The 24750-nt window shown below is 48.0% G+C and overlaps 1 protein-coding gene across 2 annotated transcripts in view; it reads left to right on the top strand.

Annotated features, from left to right (window-relative positions):
* vps52 (VPS52 subunit of GARP complex) overlaps positions 1-24750 on the top strand; it is an 80614-nt gene that overhangs the window by 14921 nt on the left and 40943 nt on the right. For both annotated transcript variants that reach the window (XM_072259420.1, XM_072259419.1), the window contains exons 4-8: positions 1143-1218; positions 2375-2442; positions 9954-10129; positions 13696-13846; positions 20365-20465. In XM_072259420.1, the coding sequence (XP_072115521.1) occupies positions 1143-1218; positions 2375-2442; positions 9954-10129; positions 13696-13846; positions 20365-20465 (572 nt within the window). The remainder of the gene's footprint in view (positions 1-1142; positions 1219-2374; positions 2443-9953; positions 10130-13695; positions 13847-20364; positions 20466-24750) is intronic.

Consider the following 24750-nt stretch of genomic DNA (forward strand, 5'->3'; position numbering starts at 1 on the left):
GAAGTGGTCCCCCAATCTGCGTCGGGTTTCACCAATGTAGAGGAGGCCGGATGCAATAGATGACCCCAACAGACTCACAAGTGGTGTTGCCTCACCTGGAAGGACTGTTTGGGGCCCTGAATGGTGGTGAGAGAGGAGGTGTAGGGACAGGTGTACGCTTATCGGGATAAGTGCAGGTTGGGAGATCACTGGGGATGGACGTGTGGATAAGGGAGTCACGGAGGCTCCGATCCCTGCGGAAAGTGGAGAGGGGTGGAGAGGGAAAGATGTGCTTTGTGGTGGGGTCCTGTTGAAGGTGGCGGAAGTTGCAGAGGATAATGTGCTGGATCCGGGGGCTGGTGGGGTGGTAGGTGAAGACAAGGGGAACTCTGTCCCTGTTGTGGTTGCGGAAGGATGGGGTGAGGGCTGAAGTGCGGGAAATGGAGGAGATGCAGGTGAGGGCATCATTGATGACAGCAGAAGGGAAACCACAATCCTTAAAGAAAGAGGACATTTGAGATGTCCTGGAACGGAAAGCCTCATCCTGGGAGCAGATGCGGCAGAGATGGAGGAACTGGGAATAGGGAATGGCATTTTTGCATGTGGCGGGGTGGGAAGAGGTATAGTCAAGGTAGTTATGAGAGTCAGTGGGCTTGTAGAAGATGTTAGTGGACAGTCTGTCTCCAGAAATGGAGACCGAGACATCGAGAAAGGGGAGGGAAGTGTCCGAGATAGACCAAGTGAATTTGAAAAACTTCCACCTAGCCTTCAAATTCACTTTCAAATGCTGCCCGACCTGCTGAGTTCCTCCAGTGTGGTGTGAGTGTTGCTTTGTACCACCTTCCTGATGGCAGCAGTGAGACGAGAGAGTGGCCTGAATGCAGGGGGTCTTTCGTGGATGCTGCTTTTCTGCAACAGCTCCATGTAGATCTCCTCAGTGGTGAGGAGGGTTTGACTGTGATGGACTAGGCTGTATCTGCACAAGGGTATTGGTAACAATTAAAACATTGCCTCTCCATTTCCTCCGCAGATGCTGTATGACCGGCTGAGTTCTTCCAGCTCACTGTTTGAAAACCTTTAACTTCCAGCAGGTTCTGTGGTAACTAGCTTTTAGCACAGTGACTGAGAGTGTGTGATTAACCGGAATTAATCTTTCTTTTCAGGGTGTAGACCTGAGGCACTACTCCAAGCAGGTGGAGACTGAGTTACAATACATCGAGCATGCCTCCATTAAAGACTGTATCCTTTCAAAGAGACAAATTTCATGGTAAAGTACATAGATGTCTCCATACACACCCTTGAGGTTCATTGTTTTCTGGCCGTTCACGGTAAATGAAACGAAACTGAACAGAGTCAATGAAAAACCGTACACAACAAGGTGGACAAACAAGCTGTGTACAAGACAGTAAACTGGAAGAGAAGGTTCCAGAACATTCCACAATTATACAAATGTAACCACTAGGGGTATAATGATCAATTGCACATATGTACTGTGACCACTAGAAAGCTTGCTAGACTGTTACCTGTATATAACAACTACAGTACTTAAAGTTCAGTGTTAGGCTGCAAAGAAAATACAATTAAACAGTCTAATCTAGACGGTTGTTCTCCCCCCTACAACCTGTCAGGGTTCACTCTGGCCCATAGTCTCGAATCCTGTTCCCGCAGTCCGGCAGACAGGGCCCTGTTGTTTACCCCTGCAGCGTGTTTGGGGGGGGGGGGGGTTGGTTCAGTCTGACCCATAGTCTTGGATCCTGCTCCCACAGACAGGGCCCTGTTCTCCCCCCGCAGCTTGTTGGTGGGGGGGGGGGGTTCACTCTGACCCATAGTCTTGGATCCAGTTCCGCTGTCCCTCATTCAGGTTCCTGCTCATCTCCCCCTGCAGCCAGTTGGGTTCACTCTGACCCATACTGTCAGATCCTGTTCCACAGTCCCACAGACAGGGCCCTCCGGTTCTTCCCCTGCAGCCAGTTGGGTGTGGGGTTCACTCAGGCCCATAGTCTGGGATCCTGCTCTGCTGTCCCATAGACAGGGCTCTGCTCATCTTCCCCTTGCAGCTTGTTGGGAGGGGGCTGTAGGGTTCACTCTGGCCTAATGTCTGTGGGAACAGGATCCAAGACAGCATCCTGCTGTTTATCCCCCTACAGCTTGTCGGGAAGTGGGGGGGCGGGTCGGGTCCACTCTGGCCCATAGTCTCAGATCCTGTTCCCCCAGTCCCACAGACGGCGCCCTGATGTTCTTCCCCCTGCAACCTGTTGGTTGGTTTTGTGAGGGGGATCTCGGGGCCATAGTTTCAGTGATCGTGGAACAAGGTTTAGAATGCTTCCCCACCCTGCAATGTGGGCTGGGGAGGATCTCTCCCACACTCTCTGCGTTCCTTACCGTCAACCACCAGACATCAAGGAGAGTGAGAACATTGCCAGCCTGCACAACCAGATCACAGCCTGTGACACTATCCTAGAGGTAGGTGGAATCACATTTAGGTTTACAGTAACTGACATATACACACAAAATGGTAGAAGAACAGCAGGTCACACAGCATCTATGGAGGGGAATAAACCATCGATATTTTGAGCCAAAGCCCTTTATCAGGACTGGAAAGGAAGGGCAATGATGCCAAGATAGAGGGGGTGTATGGGGCAGCAGGGAAGATTATCAAAGCTTGCAGTGAGAGTTGGATCAGCTGGTGAAGTGGGCAGAAGAATGGAGATGGAATTCAGTGTAGACAAGTGTGAGGTGTTGCACTTTGGGAGGACAAGCCTGAGTAGGATTTGCTGTGGTGAGTGGTAGGGCATTGAGGGGTCTGGGACTTCCTGTGGTGAGTGGTAGGAATACAGATCCCTCATTCAGCAGATAGGGTTGTATTGGCCTTCATAAATCGATGTGTTGAGTCCAGGCGTTGGGATGTTATGTTGAAGTTGTGTAAGACATTGGTGATGCTAAATTTGGACTACTGTGTCCAGTTTTGGTTAACTACCTGCAGGAAAGATGTAAATATGATTAAAAGAGTACTGAGAAAATTTATGAGGATGTTGCCAAGTCTTGACCACCTGAGTTACAGGGAAAGGTTGAATTGGTTAGGACTTCATTCCCTGGAGCAGAGAAGATTGAGGGGAGATTTGATAGTGGTATAGAAAATTATGCCCAGTATAGATATGGTAAATGCAAGCAAGCTTTTTCCACGGAGGTTGGGAGAGGCTACAACTAGAGGTCATAGGTGAAGGCTGAAAGGTGAAATGTTTCAGAGGAGCCTCTTCACTCAGGGTGGTGAGAGTGTGGAACAGCTGCCAGTGGAAGATGCTGGTGTGATTTTAACATTGAAAAGAAACTTGGATAGATACATGAATGGGAGGGGTATGGAGGTATATGTTCTGGGTCGACAGGACTAGACAAATTAATTGTTTGACACAGATCTGTGCTGTAGTGTTCTCTGTTTCTATGATTCTATAACATAACCATGCCCATGATGTTCAGTATGTGTTGGCGCGTGGCCAAGTAGTTAAGGTGTTGGTCTAGTGATCTGAAGGTCACTAGTACGTGCCTCAGCCGAGGGAACGTGTTGTGTCCTTGAGCAAGGCACTTAACCACACATTGCTCTGCGACGACACCGGTGCCAAGCTGTATCGGCCCTAGTGCCCTTCCCTTGGACAACATCAGTGGTGTGGAGAGGGGAGACTTGCAGCATGAGCAACTGCCTGTCTTCCATACAACCTTGCTCAGGCCTGCACCCTGGAAACCTTCCAAGGCGCAAATCCATGGTCTCACGAAACTAACGGATGCCTAAAAGAAATGTGCAGTGGAACAAAACAAGCAACAACAGCACAACAAAGTCATGGAACGCAACAGCAAAACAAACTCTTTTCCTCCCTCCCACTCACAGATGGTCCTCTGAGCTCTTTTCCTCCCTCACACCCACTCACACACAGTCAATCCTCCAAGCTCTTCTCCTCCCTCCCTCCCTCTCACACACAGACAGTCCTCTGAGCTCTTTTCCTCCCTCCCTCTCACATGCAGTCAGTCCTCCGAGCTCTTTTCCTCCCTCCCTCTCACACACAGACAGTCCTCCGAGCTCTTCTCCTCCCTCCCTCCCTCTCACACACAGACAGTCCTCCGAGCTCTTTTCCTCCCTCCCTCTCACACACAGTCAGTCCTCCGAGCTCTTTACCTCCCTCCCTCTCACATACAGTCAGTCCTCCGAGCTCTTTTCCTCCCTCGCTCTCACACACAGTCAGTCCTCCGAGCTCTTTTCCTCCCTCCCACCCACTCACACACAGTCAGTCCTCCGAGCTCTTTTCCTCCCTCCCTCTCACACACAGTCAGTCCTCCGAGCTCTTTTCCTCCCTCCCTCTCACACACAGTCAGTCCTCCGAGCTCTTTTCCTCCCTCCCTCTCACACACAGTCAGTCCTCCGAGCTCTTTTCCTCCCTCCCACCCACTCACACACAGATAGTCCTCCGAGCTCTTTTCCTCCCTCCCTCTCACACACAGTCAGTCCTCCGAGCTCTTTTCCTCCCTCCCTCTCACACACAGTCAGTCCTCCGAGCTCTTTTCCTCCCTCCCTCTCACACACAGTCAGTCCTCCGAGCTCTTTTCCTCCCTCCCTGTCACACACAGTCAGTCCTCCGAGCTCTTTTCCTCCCTCCCTCCCTCTCACACACAGACAGTCCTCCGAGCTCTTTTCCTCCCTCCCTCTCACACACAGTCAGTCCTCCGAGCTCTTTACCTCCCTCCCTCTCACATACAGTCAGTCCTCCGAGCTCTTTTCCTCCCTCGCTCTCACACACAGTCAGTCCTCCGAGCTCTTTTTCTCCCTCCCACCCACTCACACACAGTCAGTCCTTCGAGCTCTTCTCCTCCCACCCACTCACACACAGTCAGTCCTCCGAGCTCTTTTCCTCCCTCCCTCTCACACACAGTCAGTCCTCCGAGCTCTTTTCCTCCCTCCCTCTCACACACAGTCAGTCCTTCGAGCTCTTTTCCTCCCTCCCACCCACTCACACACAGATAGTCCTCCGAGCTCTTTTCCTCCCTCCCTCTCACACACAGTCAGTCCTCCGAGCTCTTTTCCTCCCTCCCTCTCACACACAGTCAGTCCTCCGAGCTCTTTTCCTCCCTCCCTCTCACACACAGTCAGTCCTCCGAGCTCTTTTCCTCCCTCCCTGTCACACACAGTCAGTCCTCCGAGCTCTTTTCCTCCCTCCCTCTCACACACAGTCAGTCCTCCGAGCTCTTTTCCTCCCTCCCACCCACTCACACACAGTCAGTCCTCCGAGCTCTTTTCCTCCCTCCCACCCTCTCACACACAGTCAGTCCTCCGAGCTCTTCTCCTCCCTCCCTTTCACACACAGTCAGTCCTCCGAGCTCTTTTCCTCCCTCCCTTTCACACACAGTCAGCCCTTGGGTTTATTATCACTAACCCATGGGTGTAATTTGTTGGTTTGTGGCAGCATGACAGTGTCAGTCATAAAAAAATGCCATAAATTACAATAAATATATGTAGAAATAAATTGAGTAAAAGGTGAGGAAAGTACTGGCAGATGGGAATAAACTGTAACTAAACGTTGTGGGTGTCTTCAGGCTCCTGTACCTCCTCTGTGATGGTAGTAACGGAACTTGAATCTGCTCACCCTTCCTATTGTTGATCCCTCTATGAGGACGTGTATGTCTCCACGACTTCCCCTTCCTGAAGTCTACAGTCAGTGCCTTGGTCTTCCTGCGCAAGGTTGTTGTGACACCACTCAACCAGCTGACCTATCTCACTCCTGTACACCTCCTCGGCATCATCAGATTCTGCCGAACACAGTTGTGCCGTCGAAGAATGTATGGATGGTACCTGAGCTGTGCCTAGCCACGCAGTCATGGTGAAGAGAGAGTAAAGCAGTGGGCTAAGCACACACCCCTGAGGTGCCTGGTGAGGAGGTGTTATTTCTGATCGCACTGACTGCAGACTCCCACTGAAAAAGTCAAGGATCTGGTGTTCTGGAGAGATTAGCTTTACTTGTCCCGTGACAGGGCAGGGAATTCAAGTTCATCTGACTACATATGTAGATCACACAAAATAACGTTCTTCCGGACCATTGTGTACCCACAAAACATATATCATGCACAGCACATAAAACAAAATATTGCCACAAGTAAGTTGTAATTCATTAGGAGTTTGAGGAGGCTCGAAAACTTCTACATGTGTACCTTGGAGAGCATTCAGACAGGCTGCATCACTGTCTCGTGGGGGGCTGGCCCTCTGGACAGGATCAAGAGAAGCTACAGAAAGTTGTAAGGTTAATCAGCTCCATCTTGGGTACTAGCCGCCATAGTATCTAAGACATCTTCAAGGAGTGGTGCCTCAGAAAGGTGATACCCATTATTAAGGGCCCTCATCACGCAGGGCATGCCCTTTTCTCACTGTTACCATCAGGTAGGAGGTACAGAAGCCTGAAGGCACACACTCAGCGATTCAGGAACAGCTTCTTCCCCTCTGCCATCCGATTCCTAAATGGGCAAATGAGCTGAGGATGAGCCAGCAGGTTTACAAGCAGATGATGTAATATGTAACATGAATGTAAGAAAGGTCAAACCAGTGTTCGGGTGCAAATGCAGGCAGAGCAAAGGGTTAAATTGTACCACAGAGGCAAAATTCAAACGGGTGAAGAATGCAGGAGTGAAGATGCTCTATGTAAGTGCACGTAGCATTCTGACAGACTCGTGACACAATTAAAGATTGGTCGGTGTGACATTGCGGGCATCACTGAGTACTGGCTGAAAGAAGGCCACAGTTGGGAGTTCAACATCAAAGGATTTACTTTGTATCAACAGGACAGCCATGAAGGTGTGGCTGCGTTGGTAAGAGATGGAATTACATCTTTAGAAAGAGTTGATATCGGGTCAGAGAATGTTGAATCTTTGTGGGTGCAGTTAAGAAACTCCAAGGGTAAAAAGAACATTATGGGAATCATATATATGCCTCCAAATAGTAGCCAAGATGTGGGGTTGAGATCGCAAAGGGAGCTGGAAAAGGCATGTAATAAGGGTAATGTTACAATTGTAATGGGGGACTTCAATATGCAAGGGTATTGGGTAAATCAGGTTGGTGTCTGATCACAAGAGAGGGAATTTGTTGAGTGGCTACGAGATGGCTTTTTAGAGCAGCTTGTGCTTGAGCCTACTCGGGGAAAGGCTATCCTAGATTGGATGTTGTGTAATAACCCGATCTTATTAGGGAGCTTAGCATAAAGACACCCTTAGGAGGCAGTGATCATCATACGATTGAATTCATACTGCAGTTTGAGAGGGAGAAGTATAACTCACATGTATCTGTATCACAATGGAGTAAAGGGAATTATAGAGACATGAGAGAAGAGCTTGCCCAGGTGGATTGGAGGAGGATACTGGTGGGGATGACAGCAGAACAGAGATGGCTGAACTTTCTGGGAATAGTTCACAAGGCGCAGGATAGGTATATCCCACAGAGGAAGAGTTTCTCAAATGGCAGAGATAGGCAACTGTGGCTGACAAGGGAGGTTGAGGACTGCATAAAAGCTAAGGAAAGGGCATATAAGGTAGCAAAAGTGAGTGGGAATTTGAATGATTGGGAAGCTTTTAAAATCCAACAAAATGCAACTAAAAAAGCCCTAAGAAGGGAAAAGGTGAAATATGAGGGCAGACTAGCCAGTAATATAAAGCAGGATACTAAAAGTTTTTTGAGTTATATAAAGGGGAAGTGAGAGTTGATACGGGACTACTGGAAAATGATGCTGGTAGTAATGGGGGACAAAGAAATGGCAGATGAACTTAATAGGTACTTTGCATCAGTCCTCATTGTGAAAGACACTAGCAGTGCACCAGAGGCCTGTGAGTGTCTGGGAGTAGGAGTGTCTGCCATTGATATTACAGAGGAAAAAGTGCTGACAAACTCAAAAGTCTTAAGGTGGGTAAGTCACCTGGACCGATGGACTATATTCCAGAGTCCTAAGGGAGGTTGCTGAAGAGACAATGTATGCATTGGTCGTGATCTTTCAAGAATCACTTGATTCTGGCATGGTCCCAGAGGACTGGAAAATTGCAAATGTCACTCCACTCTTTAAGAAGGGAAGAAAGCAAAAGAAAGGAAATTACAGGCTGGTTAGCCTAACCTCAGTGGTTGGGGAAGTGTTGGAGTCTATTATTAAGGATGTGGATTTGAGGTGCTTGGAGACTAATGATAAAATAAGTTAAAGTCAGCATGGCTTCTGTGAAGGGAAATCTTGCCTGACAAATCTGCTAGAGTTCTTCAAGGAAGTAACAAGCAGGGTGCACAAAGGAGAGACAGTGGATGTCATTTACTTAGATTTTTAGAAGGCGTTTGAGAAGGTGCCACACATGAGGCTGCTTAACAAGATAAAATCCTGTGGCGTTACGGGATAGACACCAGCATGGATAACGGAATGGCTGACAGGCAGGAGGCAGTGAGTGAGAATAAAAGGGGCCTTTCCTGGTTGGCTGCCAGTGACTAGTGGTGTTCCTCAGGGGCCAGGATTGGCACGGTTACTTTTCACATTGTTTGTCAATGACTTGGATAATGGAATTGATGGCTTTGTGGCAAAGTTTGTGGATGATACGAAGATAAGTAAGAGGGTAGGTAGTGCTGAGAAAGTGATGCGATTGACGCAGAACTTAGACAAATTGGAAGAATGGGCAAAAAAGTGACAGATGGAATACAATGTTGGGAAATGTATGATAATGCATTTTGGTAAAAGGAACAATAGTGCAGACTGTTATCTAAAAGGGGAGAAGGTTCAAACATCAGAGGTGCAGAGGGACTTGGGAGTCCTCGTGCAGGACTCCCAGAGGGTTAATTTACAGGTTGACTCTGGGGTAAAGAAGGCAAATAAAATGCTAGCATTTATTTGAAGGGGAATAGAATATAAAAGCAAGGAGATAATGCTGAGGACGTGTTGTTATTAGAGAGAGTCCAGTGGAGATTCACAAGGGTGATTCCAGGAATGAAGGGGTTAACGTGTGACGGTTGTTTGGCAGCTTTGGGTCTGTGGTCACAGAAATTTAGAAGACTGTGGGGGGGTGGGGGGGGGATCTCTTTGAAACCTACCGAATGTTGAAAGCACTAGATAGGGTGGGTATGGGGATGATGTTTCCTATCGTGGGGGTATCCAGAACTGGAAGGCACAGCCTCAAAATTGAGGGGCGACCTTTAGAACAGAGTTAAGGAGGAATTTTTTTAGCCAGAGAGTTGTACGTCTGTGGCATGCTCTGCCACAGACTGAGCTGGAGGCCAAGTCTGTGGGTATATTTAAGGCAGAAGTTGATCATGTCCTGATCTATCAGGGCATCAAAGGATATGGTGAGAAAGCAGGGGGTTGAGTGGGATCTGGGATCAGTCATGGTGGAATCTCGATGGGCTGAATGGCTTGATTCTGCTCCTATGACTTGTGGTCTTATGCTGATGCTGTAAACTGTTGCGCTAGCCACTACGCTACTGTGCCGCCAACGTTAATTGGCCAGTGTTAATTGTCTCTAGTCGGGGTAACTGACAGAAAGAATCAAAGACCGTGTGCAGGGTCTTAGGGATGTAGAAGTGGGGAGATGAGATTGATTGTATGTCTGTAAAGTAACGCTAGGCACAGGAGTGTCTGTATGTAAGGTGACTGACAGGAAATGATCAAGTCGTGGTGGTTTGGGGGTGTGGAGGGCTGGGTTAGTGGATGGAGGTGTTGCTCAGCCTTACTGCTTGGGGTAAGTAACTGTTTTTGAGTCTGGTGGTCCTGGTATGAATGCTGTGTAGCCTCTTCGCCGATGGGAGCGGGACAAAGAGTCCGTGAGCAGGGCGGGAGGGATCCTTCACTACCGTACTGGCCCCTTTCCGGCACCTTTATGTACGTACCCTATGTCCTTGATGGCCGGTGATGTGTTGGGCACTGTGCAATATGGGAAAGCGTCTTTCGCTCTGTCCCTTAACGCCACCCCGTTATCCCGCTGCACAGAGAATGGAGCAGATGCTCAGCACCTTCCAGAGTGACCTCAGCAGCATCAGCTGTGAGATCCAGACACTGCAGGAGCAGTCCATCGCCATGAACATCAAGCTGAAGAACCGCCAGTCTGTCCGCAGCGAGCTCAGCCAGCTAGTCGACGAACTTGTGGTGCCGAACGCCATGATCGCGTGAGTCAGGGACGCTTCCCGTGTCCCATCCGTGGCCCCTGCTTCAACCTCTCCCAGACCCCCCCGACCCCATCCGGCCTCACCCAAGGTGCTTCAGCTGTCAGTCGCGGTTGGCCTGCCCCAACCTCATCCCCGCCCCCCCACCACTCGCAGCCTCACTCACAGTGGTGAGCTCAAGGGGAGGAATGTCAGCCTGGTGGTTAAATGTGCTTCAATGATCCATGCAGTCGTCCAGTTCTCACCGTCCTCAGTCCTATTGTTTCAGCTTTCCATCCCCATACACCCCCCGCAGCCTCGCCCACTGTGGGGTGTTCAAGGTGACAGTTTAATCTACTCCGCTGATTCTGACCTTCACTGTGTTGGCTACAGAACTGAATCTGGTACCGTGGATGTGGGATAGGAAGCTGCTTCCAAAACCATGAGCAGAGAACACTATGCCAAAATCTGGGCATCAAGTGCAGGGGCTGTTGAAGTTGTATAAGATAAACTTGGAGTATTTTTGTACAGTTCTGGTCACCTACCTACAGGGAAGGTATAAATAAAATTAAGGAATAGAGAGAAAATTTTCAAAGATGTTGCTGGGACTAGAGGACCTGATTTACAGGGAAGCTTGGATTTTATTCCCTGCTGTATAGGAGATTGAGGGCAGATCATATAGATGTGGTAACTGGTTCAGCAATTTTGCAGATTGCTCCAAGATTGGGTGTGTACTGGACAGTGAGGAAGGCTATCGTGCCTTGCAGTAGGATCTGGTCTCGCTGGAAAAGTGCGCTAAAAAGTGGCAGATGGAATTTAATACAGACAAATGTGAAGTGTTGGCACTCTGGGAGGACAAACCAGGGTATGACTTACAAAATGAACAATAGGACACTGAGGAGTGCGGTAGAACCAATCTATCTGGGTGTAGAGATCCATAATTCCTTGAAAGTGGCATCAGAGGTAGATAGGGTCGTAAAGAGAGCTTTTGTCACTTTGTGTATCATAAATCAAAGTTTTGAGTACAGGTGTTTGGGATGTTCTGCTGAAGTTGTACAAGGCCAAATTTGGAGTATTGTGTGCAGTTGTGGTCACCTACATACAGGAAAGATATCAACAAGGTTGAAAGAGTGTAGAGGAAATGTACAAAGATATTTCAAGGTTTTGAGGACTGAGTTATAGGGAAGGGTTGAATAGGTTAGGATTTTATTCCATGGAATGTGGAAGAATGAGAGGAGATTTGATAGAGGTATACAATATTATGAAGGGTATAGGTAGGGTAAATACAAGCAGGCTTTCTCCTCAGAGGTTGGGTGGGACTGGAACTGCAGATCATGAGTTAACGATGAAAGGTAAATGCTTAAGGAGAAGATGAGGGAAAGTTTCTTCACTCAGAGGGTGGTGAGAGTGTGGGATGAGCTGCCAGTGCAAGAGGTGGATGTGGGGTTGATTTCAACGTTTAAGAGGAATTTGGTACGTGGACGGGAGGGTTACGGAGGGCAACAGTCCAGGTGAAGGTTGACGGAATTGGGCAAGAAAACAGGCCATTAAAGACTAGAAAGGTGAAAGGGCCTGTTTCTGTGCAGCAGCACGTGATGCTCTGAAATGCTGGAGGCAAATAGTCTGATCAATATTGTGGGTTGAGACCTGTCTGCAGTTTCTTATGTCTCCAGTAACCCCGACCCTGAAGCCACTGGATTTACATCCAGATGGGGCGGGGGGGGGAGAACGACCATATTTGATCACATGCTTTGTTCAGAGTCCAAATCAAAATAAAATTTATTATCAAATTATGTATATGTTACTATATGTTATCTTGAGTTTAATTTTCTTGCAGGCATTTGCAGAATAAAAAATAAAATACAGAATTTATGAAAGACTCCATAAGCAAAGACTGACAAAGGACCAGTATGCAGAAGACAAATTATAGCCAAAAAAAACTGAGAACAAGTTGAAAAGAGTCCCTGAAAGTGAGTCTGTAAGTTGTAGAATCAATTCAGAGTTGTGGGGAGTGAAGTTATCCCACACTGATTCAGGAGCCCGATGGATTTAGGGTATTGGCTGTTCCTGAACCTGGTGGTGTGGGATCTCAGGCTCCTGTACCTTCTACCCGATGGTGTGGCAAGAAGAGAGCAAGGCCTGGATAGTTGGAGTCCTTGACGATGGATGCTGCTTTCCTGTGGCAGCTCTCCTTGCAGTGGCACTCAATGGTGGGGACGGCTTTGCCTGTGATGGACCGGGCTGTACCCACCACTTTCTGTAGTCTCTCCCATTCCTGGGCATTGGTGTTTCCAATCCAGGCCGTGATGCAGTCAGTTAGTATTCTCTCCATTGTGCATGTACAGAAGTTCATGACACCAACCCCTGACAAGAATGAAACCTTTCGACCATCGGGCTCCTGAACCGGTGTGGATTAACTTTACTCACCACAACTCTGAACTATTCCACTACTTACGGACTAACCCAGCAGGTTCAGGAACAGTTATTACCCGAAATCCATCGGGCTCCTGAACAGGCATGGATAACTTCACTCACCAAATATCTGTACTTCGACCTGCAGTCTCACTTTCAAGGACAATACAACACCCGTCCTCAGTGTTAATTACTTATTTATATTTAAATTTTAAAATTTGCATCCAACATGGCGGCGCACAGGGACACAGCGACTATTCTGCTCCAAATAATGGTGCTCACTTTATTCTTCCATATTTTTACCATGTTTTTCACATTTCTCATCAGTCACCTATGTACAGCGTTGTGTCACTTAATGGACGAACAATCAATTTATGTATGTAAGCTATCTTATGTACTTACTGGATAATTTTTGTTTCTATTATTATTATTGTGTACTTTATCTTTTGTGTTTATTTTTTGTGTTGCATCTGATCGAGAGTAGCATTTATTTTGTTCTCTTTACACCTGTATACGGGAAATGACATTAAACAACGTTGAATCTTATTTATTTATTATTGTTTTTTTTATTTGCATAGTTTGTCTTCTTTTGCAATTGGTTGTTTGACAGTCTTTTATTGATTTTATTGTATATCTCTGTTGTATTCTGAATGCCTGAAAGAAAATGATTTTCAAGGTAGTTTATGGTGACATATATGTACTTTGATAATAGGTTTACTTTAAGCTTCTAGAACTTTGAAATGGCTTTGTAGGCTAAATGCTGAATGCAGGGGGCAATAACTAGTGCCAGTGTTGTCCCCATCCCATAGAGGAATAGTTAGAGCCCTAGTATCTGCAAATTTTGTGTCCGCGCCTGTTATCCGAACGCTGTCCCTCTCCATTCTGTTCAACATCATCCTGGAAACACAGATGACTGCCAGTGACATGCCCGCATCTGCTTTCCTACTCTGCCCCTCACTGTCCCCTCCGTTCTATTTCAGCATCATCCTGGACACCCTGGTGACTCCCGATGGCTGCCAGTAACTGTCCACACCCGTTTTCCGCTGCTGATCCTCACTGACCCCTCCCTTCTATTGCAGCATCATCCTGGACACCCTGGTGACTCCCAATGGCTGCCAGTAACTGTCCACACCCGTTTTCTGCTGCTGATCCTTACTGACCCCTCCGTTCTATTTCAGCATCATCCTGGACACCCCAGTGACGGAGCAGCAGTTTCTGGAACAGCTCCATGAGCTCAATAACAAAATCAACTATGTCAAGGAGCAGTCCTTCAAGGAGACCTTGGCGTGTTCTGATGTGCAAGATATCCTCGACCGTCTCAAGATCAAGGTAGGGCTGAGGGAACTGGGCCCAGCAACGTCTCATGGCAACAAACACTGAGAAATTTGTTTGCAGGGAAAGGGAATCAAAATGTTACAAAGATGGAATGACAGAAAGACAGGCGGGCACGGCAGCATAGCTTTTTACAGCACCGGCGACACAGAATCAATTCCCGACGTTGTCTGTAAAATGTTTGTACGTTCTCCCTGTGGCCGTGTGGCTCAGTGCTCTGGTTTCCTCCCACATTCCAAAGACGTACATTTTGGGTTAATAAGTTGTGGGCATGCTATGTTGGCACTGGAAATGTGGTAACACTTGCAGTCTGGCACCAGCTCATGCTCAGCCTGTGGTGGTTGTTGATGCAAAGAATGAATATTTCGATGGGTTCTATTAATTCGTTTATTTAGGGATAGTCATAGTCGTAGTCATAGTCATACTTCAGTGATCCCGGGGGAAATTGGTTTTCGTTACAGTTGCACCATAAATAGTAAATAGTAATAGAGCCATAAATAGTTAAATAGTAATATGTAAGTTATGCCAGTAAATTATGAAATAAGTTCAGGACCAGCCTATTGGCTCAGGGTGTCTGACCCTCCAAGGGAGGAGTTGTAAAGTTTGATGGCCACAGGCAGGAATGACTTCCTATGACACTCTGTGTTGCATCTCGGTGGAATGAGTCTCTGGCTGAATGTACTCCTGTGCCCACCCAGTACATTATGTAGTGGATGGGAGACATTGACCAAGATGGCATGCAACTTAGACAGCATCCTCTTTTCAGACACAACCGTGAGAGAGTCCAGTTCCATCCCCACAACGTCACTGGCCTTATGAATGAGTTTGTTGATTCTGTTGGTGTCTGCCCCAGCACTCAACAGCAAACATGATCGCACTGGCCACCACAGACCCGTAGAACATCCTCAGCGTCGTCCGGCGGATGTTAAAGGACCTCAGTCTCCTCAGGAAATAGGGACAGCTCTGTCCCTTCTTGTAGACAGCCTCAGTGTTCTTAGACCAGTCCAGTTTATTGTCAGCACAGATTGATACAGCACGGAGTGGGCCCCTGAGGCTCCTAGAGCCGAGCCACCCGGCAAACCACATTCTTGACCCTTGCCTAATCATGGGACAATTTGATTACTCGACTCACCAGCATGTCTTTGGATTGTGGGAGGAGAACGGAGCATTTGGAGAAACCCACACGTACCTGGGAAGAAATGTGTGTACTGAGGATGCTGGAATTGAACTCCAAACTCCGATGCCTCAGGCTGTAACAGCATTGCATGACGTGAACATCAATTTCTCCAGCATCTCATAATTTCTCACCCTTCCCCCATCTCAGTTTTACCAATCCCCATTGTGGTTCCCCCGTCACCTCTTCATTTCTCGTCACCTCCCTTTGCAACTCCTCCTCCTTCTCCTTGTCCTGTGACCTACTCTCCTTTCCGATCAGATCCCTCCCTCTCCAGCACTTTGTCTCTCCCACCTCTCACCCTCACTTCTTACTTCCAGCACCACAGCAGCATAGCGGTGAGCTTGCTGCCGTTACAGCTCAGGGTGTTGTGGATGTCAGAGTTCAATTCCAGCAGCTTCTCGAAGTAGTTTGTGTGATCTTTCTATGACCACATGGGCGTGGGTTTCCTCTGGGTGCTCCGGTTTCCTCCCACAGTCCTGAGACATACCGGTTAGTGGGTTAATTGGCCATTGTGAACTGTCCTGTGATGACAGTAGACTAGGGCTAAATCAGCGGGTTGCTGGGTGGTGCTGCTCGGAGGGCTGGAAGTGTCTGTTCTATGCTGTATCTCTGAATGAATGAGTGAGTAAATAAATAAAATCATTATGCTCGTCCACTCTACCTGGCCACACCCATCACTACCAGCTTGTATCCTCCTGTTCCACACTTCCCCTCACTTGGCCACTCCCATCACTACCAGTTTGTATCCTCCTGTTCCCAACCTACACTCACCTGGCGACACCCATCACTACCAATTTGTATCCTCCTGTGTCGCACCTCCCCTCACCTGGCCTCACCCATCACTACCAGTTTGTATCCTCCTGTGTCGCACCTCCCCTCACCTGGCCTCACCCATCACTACCAGTTTGTATCCTCCTGTTCCCAACCACCCCTCACCTGGCCACACCCATCACTACCAGTTTGTACAACTCCTGTGTCCCACCTCCCCTCACCTGGCCACACCCAACACTACCAGTTTGTATCCTCCTGTGTCCCACCTCCCCTCACCTGGCCACACCCATCACTACCAATTTGTACAACTCCTGTGTCCCACCTCCCCTCACCTGGCCACACCCATCACTACCAGTTTGTACAACTCCTGTGTCCCACCTCCCCTCACCTGGCCACACCCATCACTACCAGTTTGTACAACTCCTGCGTCCCACATCCCATCACCTGGCCACACCCATCACTACCAGTTTGTACAACTCCTGTGTCGCACCTCCCCTCACCTGGCCTCACCCATCACTACCAGTTTGTATCCTCCTGTTCCCAATCTCCCCTCACCTGGCCACACCCATCACTACCAATTTGTATCCTCCTGTTCCCAACCTCCCCTCACCTGGCCACACCCATCACTACCAGTTTGTACAACTCCTGTGTCGCACCTCCCCTCACCTGGCCACACCCATCACTACCAGTTTGTACAACTCCTGTGTCCCACCTCCCCTCACCTGGCCACACCCATCACTACCAGTTTGTATCCTCCTGATCCCCACCTCCCCTCACCTGGCCTCACCCATCACTACCAGTTTGTATCCTCCTGTTCCCCACCTCCCCTCACCTGGCCACACCCATCACTACCAGTTTGTATCCTCCTGTTCCCCACCTCCCCTCACCTGGCCACACCCATCACTACCAGATTGTATCCTCCTGTTCCCCACCTCCCCTCACCTGGCCACACCCATCACTACCAGTTTGTACAACTCCTGTGTCGCACCTCCCCTCACCTGGCCACACCCATCACTACCAGTTTGTACAACTCCTGTGTCCCACCTCCCCTCACCTGGCCACACCCATCACTACCAGTTTGTATCCTCCTGATCCCCACCTCCCCTCACCTGGCCTCACCCATCACTACCAGTTTGTATCCTCCTGTTCCCCACCTCCCCTCACCTGGCCACACCCATCACTACCAGTTTGTACAACTCCTGTGTCCCAACTCCCCTCACCTGGCCACACCCATCACTACCAGTTTGTATCCTCTTGATCCCCACCTCCCCTCACCTGGCCTCACCCATCACTACCAGATTGTATCCTCCTGTTCCCCACCTCCCCTCACCTGGCCACACCCATCACTACCAGTTTGTATCCTCCTGTTCTCCACCTCCCCTCACCTGGCCACACCCATCACTACCAGATTGTATCCTCCTGTTCCCCACCTCCCCTCACCTGGCCACACCCATCACTACCAGTTTGTACAACTCCTGTGTCGCACCTCCCCTCACCTGGCCACACCCATCACTACCAGTTTGTACAACTCCTGTGTCCCACCTCCCCTCACCTGGCCACACCCATCACTACCAGTTTGTATCCTCCTGATCCCCACCTCCCCTCACCTGGCCTCACCCATCACTACCAGTTTGTATCCTCCTGTTCCCCACCTCCCCTCACCTGGCCACACCCATCACTACCAGTTTGTATCCTCCTGTTCCCCACCTCCCCTCACCTGGCCACACCCATCACTACCAATTTGTATCCTCCTGTTCCCAACCTCCCCTCACCTGGCCACACCCATCACTACCAGTTTGTACAACTCCTGTGTCGCACCTCCCCTCACCTGGCCACACCCATCACTACCAGTTTGTACAACTCCTGTGTCCCACCTCCCCTCACCTGGCCACACCCATCACTACCAGTTTGTATCCTCCTGATCCCCACCTCCCCTCACCTGGCCTCACCCATCACTACCAGTTTGTATCCTCCTGTTCCCCACCTCCCCTCACCTGGCCACACCCATCACTACCAGTTTGTACAACTCCTGTGTCGCACCTCCCCTCACCTGGCCACACCCATCACTACCAGATTGTATCCTCCTGTTCCCCACCTCCCCTCACCTGGCCTCACCCATCACTACCAGATTGTATCCTCCTGTTCCCCACCTCCCCTCACCTGGCCACACCCATCACTACCAGATTGTATCCTCCTGTTCCCCACCTCCCCTCACCTGGCCTCACCCATCACTACCAGTTTGTATCCTCCTGTTCCCCACCTCCCCTCACCTGGCCACACCCATCACTACCAGTTTGTATCCTCCTGTTCCCCACCTCCCCTCACCTGGCCACACCTATCACTACCCGATTGTATCCTCCTGTTCCCCACCTCCCCTCACCTGGCCACACCCATCACTACGAGTTTGTATCCTCCTGATCCCCACCTCCCCTCACCTGTCCACACCCATCACTACCAGCTTGTACTCCTGATCCCTGCTTCTTCCTACCTGCTTATTCTGGCATCAGTCCCCTTCCTTTCCAGTCCTGATGAAGGTTTTCGACCTTAAGCGTCAACTTTCTATTCATCTCCACAGATGCTGCTTGACCTGCTGAGTTCCTCCGGCATTTTGTGTGTTGGGGATGTGTGGGTCAAGAATTAAAATAGACTTGAGGGGTGGTGGGAATATGGAACGAGCTGCCAAAAGAAGTGGTTCAGACAGGCATAATAACAGCATTTGAAAGTCATTTTGTCGGCACATGGATTGGAAAGGTTCAGAGAGAAATGGGCCAGGCTGAGGCAAACCTCTCTCCCATTGGGCGGAAGATGGAAAACTATGAAAACATTTACAACCAGGGTCAAAAACAGCCTCATCTATCCCACTGTTATAAGGCTACTGAACCTGAGTGTGAGTGGATATGGGGAGGATGTTACCCACAGTGGGAGAGTCTAGGACTGGAGGGCACAGCCTTAGAACAGAGGACGTCCATTTAGAACAGAAATGAAGAGCAATTTCTTTGCCAGAGGGTGGTAAATCTGTGGAATTCATCTGCACTTTTATTGTCTTATTGTATAAGTGGGACTAGTTCAGATGGGCATCTGGATCAGTATAGTGCAGTTGGGCTGATGAGTCTGTTTACACATTGGAACTCTTTTTAAAAAAATGACCTTCCCATGGACTCTGAGGATCAGAATCGGGTTTAACATCGCCGGCGTACGCCATGGACTGTGAGGATCAGAATCGGGTTTAACATCGCCGGCGTACGCCATGGACTCTGAGGATCAGAATCGGGTTTAACATCGCCGGCGTACGCCATGGACTTTGTTGCTTTGCAGCAGCAGTACGTTGCAATGCTTCACAGTACCAGCGACCTGGGTTCAATATCTGCCGCTGTCTGTATCTTCTCCCCATGACCACGTGGGTTTTCTCCGGCTGCCCTGGTTTCCTCCCACAGCCCAAGTACGTGTAGGTTAGTCGGTTAATTGGTCATCGGAGTTGTCCTGAGGTTAAGTAGGTGGTTGTTGGGTGGTGTGGCTTGCAAGGCCAGAAGGGCCTGTTCTGCTCTGTACCTCAGTCATGTGTTTTTCATTACCTTCTTTCACTATTTGCACAGTTTATCCTCATTTGCAAATTGGAAATGTGGGAGTCTTGTGTGTGCTTTCTAGTGGGTTCCGTTGTGTTTCTTTGCTTTTTGAGTGGCTGAGAAAAAGATGAATCTCAAGGTTGTATTTGAAGTAGATAATTTGAAAATAAATTTGAACTTTCGACTTTGAAAGCCTTTCAGCCCTTCAGCTTGGTAAGATCATGGATAATCCCTGACCTATTTTGAGCATATCCCTTGATATCTGAGATCTGCAGTTAACCACTGACCTGATTCAGTTGCTACTAAGCCTCTCTGTTGGGTAAGAATTGCTTAACTTTCATCTTTCACTCAAATGTTTAATTTTTCCCCATGTGCTAGATTCCTCCAAGATGGAATAACCCACTCAAAAGCAAAGTAAATTTACTAAATACTATCCAACAGTCTTGATAACGGGTTTCAGCCTGAAACGTCGACTGTACTCTTTTCCATAGATGCAGCCTGACCTGCTGAGTTCCTCCAGCATTTTGTGTGTGTTTACATAAATAAACAGTGACCACAACCAATGTGCAGAAGAAGACAAAGTGTGCAAATATAAAATAATACTGAGAACATGAGCTGTAGAATCATTTCAGAGTGAAGGTGAATGAAGTTATCCACACTGGTTCACATCTGATGGTGGTAGGGTAATAACGTACCGAATATGGAGGGACCGAAGGTTCCTGTACATACTACCCAATGGTAGTAACGAGAAGAGAGCTTGGCCTGGATGGTGGGGGTCCTTGATCATAATCGTTGATTTATCTGGTCAGTGAGATTGTGTGGGCAGAATAGCAGTTGGGAAATACAGAAAATGGATTGGCAGGCATTTGGAAACACAGGAAGTGGGGTTAGAGCATGGTATTAGACCTTTCAGATGGACCCAGTCGCCAACTAAGTTCCCTGGTGAAGTGTAAGGGTCCTGCTGTTGGCTGGAAAGGGTAATGATTCCAGATCCTCTTGTCCAGGCAGTTTCGAAAATCCGGGAATTTATTCTCCAGAAGATCTACTCGTTCCGCAAGCCAATGACCAACTACCAGGTTCCACAGAATGCACTGCTGAAGTACAGGTGAGATACATTCCTGTCCAATTCCCAGAAACACTGATCTACAGGTGAGAGATGTTCCTGTCCAATTCCCAAACACACTGCTGATGTACAGGTGAGATACATAGAAAATAGGTGCAGGAGTAGGCCATTAAGCCCTTCGAGCCTGCACCGCCATTTATTATGATCATGGCTGATCATCCAACTCAGAATCCCGCCCCAGCCTTCCCTCCATACCCCCTGACCCCCGTAGCCACAAGGGCCATATCTAACTCCCTCTTAAATATAGCCAATGAACTGGCCTCAACTGTTTCCTGTGGCAGAGAATTCCACAGATTCACCACTCTCTGTGTGAAGAAGTTTTTCCTAATCTCGGTCCTAAAAGGCTTCCCCTCTATCCTCAAACTGTGGCCCCTCGTTCTGGACTTCCCCAACATCGGGAACAATCTTCCTGCATCTAGCCTGTCCAATCCCTTTAGGATCTTATACGTTTCAATCAGATCCCCCCTCAATCTTCTAAATTCCAATGAGTACAAGCCCAGTTCATCCAATCTTTCTTCATATGAAAGTCCTGCCATCCCAGGAATCAATCTGGTGAACCTTCTTTGTACTCCCTCTATGGCAAGGATGTCTTTCCTCAGATTAGGGGACCAAAACTGCACACAATACTCCAGGTGTGGTCTCACCAAGGCCTTGTACAACTGCAGTAGTACCTCCCTGCTCCTGTACTCGAATCCTCTCGCTATAAATGCCAGCATACCATTCGCCTTTTTCACCGCCTGCTGTACCTGCATGCCCACTTTCAATGACTGGTGTATAATGACACCCAAGTCTCGTTGCACCTCCCCTTTTCCTAATCGGCCACCATTCAGATAATAATCTGTTTTCCTATTTTTGCCACCAAAGTGGATAACCTCACATTTATCCACATTAAATTGCATCTGCCATGAATTTGCCCACTCACCCAACCTGTCCAAGTCACCCTGCATCCTCTTAGCATCCTCCTCACAGCTAACACTGCCACCCAGCTTCGTGTCATCCACAAACTTGGAGATGCTGCATTTAATTCCCTCATCCAAGTCATTAATGTATATTGTAAACAACTGGGGTCCCACCACTGAGCCTTGCGGTACCCCAGTAGTCACCGCCTGCCATTCTGAAAAGGTCCCGTTTATTCCCACTCTTTGCTTCCTGTCTGCTAACCAATTCTCCACCCACACCAATACCTTACCCCCAATACCGTGTGCTTTAAGTTTGCACACTAATCTCCTGTGTGGGACCTTGTCAAAAGCCTTTTGAAAATCCAAATATACCACATCCACTATCCCCTATCTCCCCTATCCACTCTACTAGTTACATCCTCAAAAAATTCAATGAGATTCGTCAGACATGATTTTCCTTTCACAAATCCATGCTGACTTTGTCCGATCATTTCACCGCTTTCCAAATGTGCTGTTATCACATCCTTGATAACTGACTCCAGCAGTTTCCCCACCACCGACATACTTGTCCAATTCTCAAATGCACTGCTGAGGTACAGGTGAGGTACGTACTTCTCCAGTTGCCAAACACACTGCTGATGTACAGGTGAGATATGGTCCTGCCCAGTTCCCAAACATACTGCTATGTACAGGTGAGATATGTTCCTGCCCAATTCCCAAACATACTGCTATGTACAGGTGAGATACATACCCGGTAAATTCCCAAATTCACTGCCGATGTACAGGGGAGATACATTCCTCTGCTTCCCAAATTCACTGCTGATGTACAAATGAGACTATTTCTGATTGATGTGTTCTTTTCCATCATGGAGGCTAGCCTCTCCTCCATGGCTTGGTCTGCACTGCCCACTGCTTCAGTAAAGCTGTCAGAATAATCAAAGGCTGCATCCACCGCAGACATTCTCTCTCCTCCTCTCTCCCATCGGGCAGAAGATACAAAAAGCTGAAGGCATGCACCACCAGTCTCAAGAACAGCTTCCACCCTGCTGTTACAAGATTATTGTACAGTCCTTTATATGATAATATGGAGCCTTGTCAAAGCCCTTGCACCTTATTGTCTGCACTGCACCCAGTAGTGGGGGGGTCTGAGACCAGACGGCACAGCCTCAGACGAGAGAGAGACATCCGTTTAGATCAGAGGAAGTGTAGAGGGGCAAGTAGTGTTGAGGAAGCAGAGTGTCTGCAAAAGGATTTAGACAGATCAGAATCAGGTTTATCATTACCAGCATGTGACATGAAATTTGTTAACTTAACAGCAGCAGTTCAAGCAATATATAATATAGAAGAAAAAATAATAACAAATAAAATTTTTAAAAATCAATTACAGTATACGTATATTGAATAGATTTTAAAGATGATCAAAACCAGAAACACTGTATATTAAAAAAAAGTGAGGTAGTGTCCAAGGGTTCAATGTGCATTTAGGAATCGGATGGCGGCGGGGAAGGAGCAGTTCCTGAATCGCTGAGTGTGTGCCTTCTGGGCTCTGTACCTCCTACCTGATGGTAACAGTGAGAAAAGGGCATGCCCTGGGTGCTGGAGGTCCTTAATAATGGATGCCGCCTTTCTGAGACACCGCTCCCTAAAGATGTCCTGGGTACTTTGTAGGCTAGTACCCGATTTACAACCGTCTGCAGTTTCTTTCAGAGATTAAGAGAATGAGCAAAGAAGTAGCAGATGAAATATAGTATCACCAAGTGTATAGTCGTGACTTTGGTAGAAGAAATAAAAGCGTAGACTATTTTCTAAATGGAGAGAAAATTCAAAATTCTGAGAGGCAAAGGGACTTGGGAGTCCTCGTGCAGGATTGCCTGAAGATTAATGTGCAGGCTGAGTTGAATTGATGGCTTTATGGTAAAGTTTGTGGATGATACAAAGATGGGTGTAGGGGTAGATAGTGCTGAAGAAGCAATGTGATTGCAGTAGAACTTGGACAAATTGGAAGAATGCGCAAGAAGAATGGGCAAAAAAAGCAGCAGGTGGAATACAAGTGTTGGGAAATGTATGGTAATTCATTTTGGTAAAAGGAACAATAGTGCGGACTATTATCTAAATGGGGAGACGGTTCAAACATCAGAGGTACAGAGGAACTTAGGAGTCCACATGCAAGACTCCTGGAAGGTTAATTTACAGGCTGAGTCTGTGGTAAGGAAGGCAAATGCAATGTTGGCATTTATTTCAAGGGGAATAGAATACAAAAGCAAGGAGATAATGCTGAGCCTTTATAAGACACTAGTCAGGCCGCACGGAGTATTGTCAACTGTTTTGGGCCGCATATTTCTATCAGATTTCCCCTCGTCTTTCGCTGCTCCAGAGAAAACAACCCATTTATCTTGCCTTTTGAGAGAGCACATGCCCTATAATCCAGGCGGCATCCTGGTAAACCTGCCTTCTGCACCCTCTCTAAAGCCTCATCATCCCTCCTATGATGGGTTGACCAGAACTGTATGCAATACTCCAGATGTGCCATAGCTAGAGTGGGATAGTCCGCATCACCCAACTCCCCTCATAGTTGACTAGTCACTGGCACAGAAGCTGACTGATCTCAGCCTGTCTGTTGCCTGTGTCTGCTGAGAAATCTGACTCACTTCACTCTCCTTTCTTGACTATGTTCTTCCTTTCTCTGACCTAGTCCTCACTGTCCCGTGTCATTGAACATAGAACATGGAACACCACAGCACTGTGCATGTCTTTCGACCCATGATATTGTGCTAACACTTTAATCTAACCCTTCCCTCCCTTCAGAACCCTTCATTTTTTTTATAGTCCATGTGTCTATCCAAGTATTTTAAATGCCCCTAATGTACCTACCTCTACTGCCACCCCTGGCAATGCTTTCCACACACCCACCGCACTCTGTGTACAAAAAATCCTCCTACCTCTGTCATCCCCCTAAACTGTCCTCCAATCTCCTTAAAGTTATATTCCCCTCCAATTAGCCATTTGCACTCTGGGAAAAAGGCACAGGCTATTCACACCATCTGTGCCTCCTCCAGTTCACGTTTATTGTCATTTGGTTGTGTATATATGCAAACAATGAATCAACGTTCCTTCGGACCACAGGGCACCCACAAAACATCTATCACACACAGCACTTATAACAAAATATTATCACAAATAATTTAATTAAAATAGAGTTCAAAATGCATGTAGGTGCAGCACATGGAAACAGTAAACAGTACAGTAAGCATTAGATAGCTCGCTGTTCTAGTGACGTGACTCATTGGTGGCAGGGTGTTTATTAGTCTCACGGCCTGAGAGAAGAAGCTGTTACCCAGCGTGGCAATCATAGTCCTGATGCTCCTCCC

The sequence above is a fragment of the Mobula birostris genome, chromosome 5 (genome assembly GCF_030028105.1).
Source record: "Mobula birostris isolate sMobBir1 chromosome 5, sMobBir1.hap1, whole genome shotgun sequence".
Taxonomy (NCBI): domain Eukaryota; kingdom Metazoa; phylum Chordata; class Chondrichthyes; order Myliobatiformes; family Myliobatidae; genus Mobula; species Mobula birostris.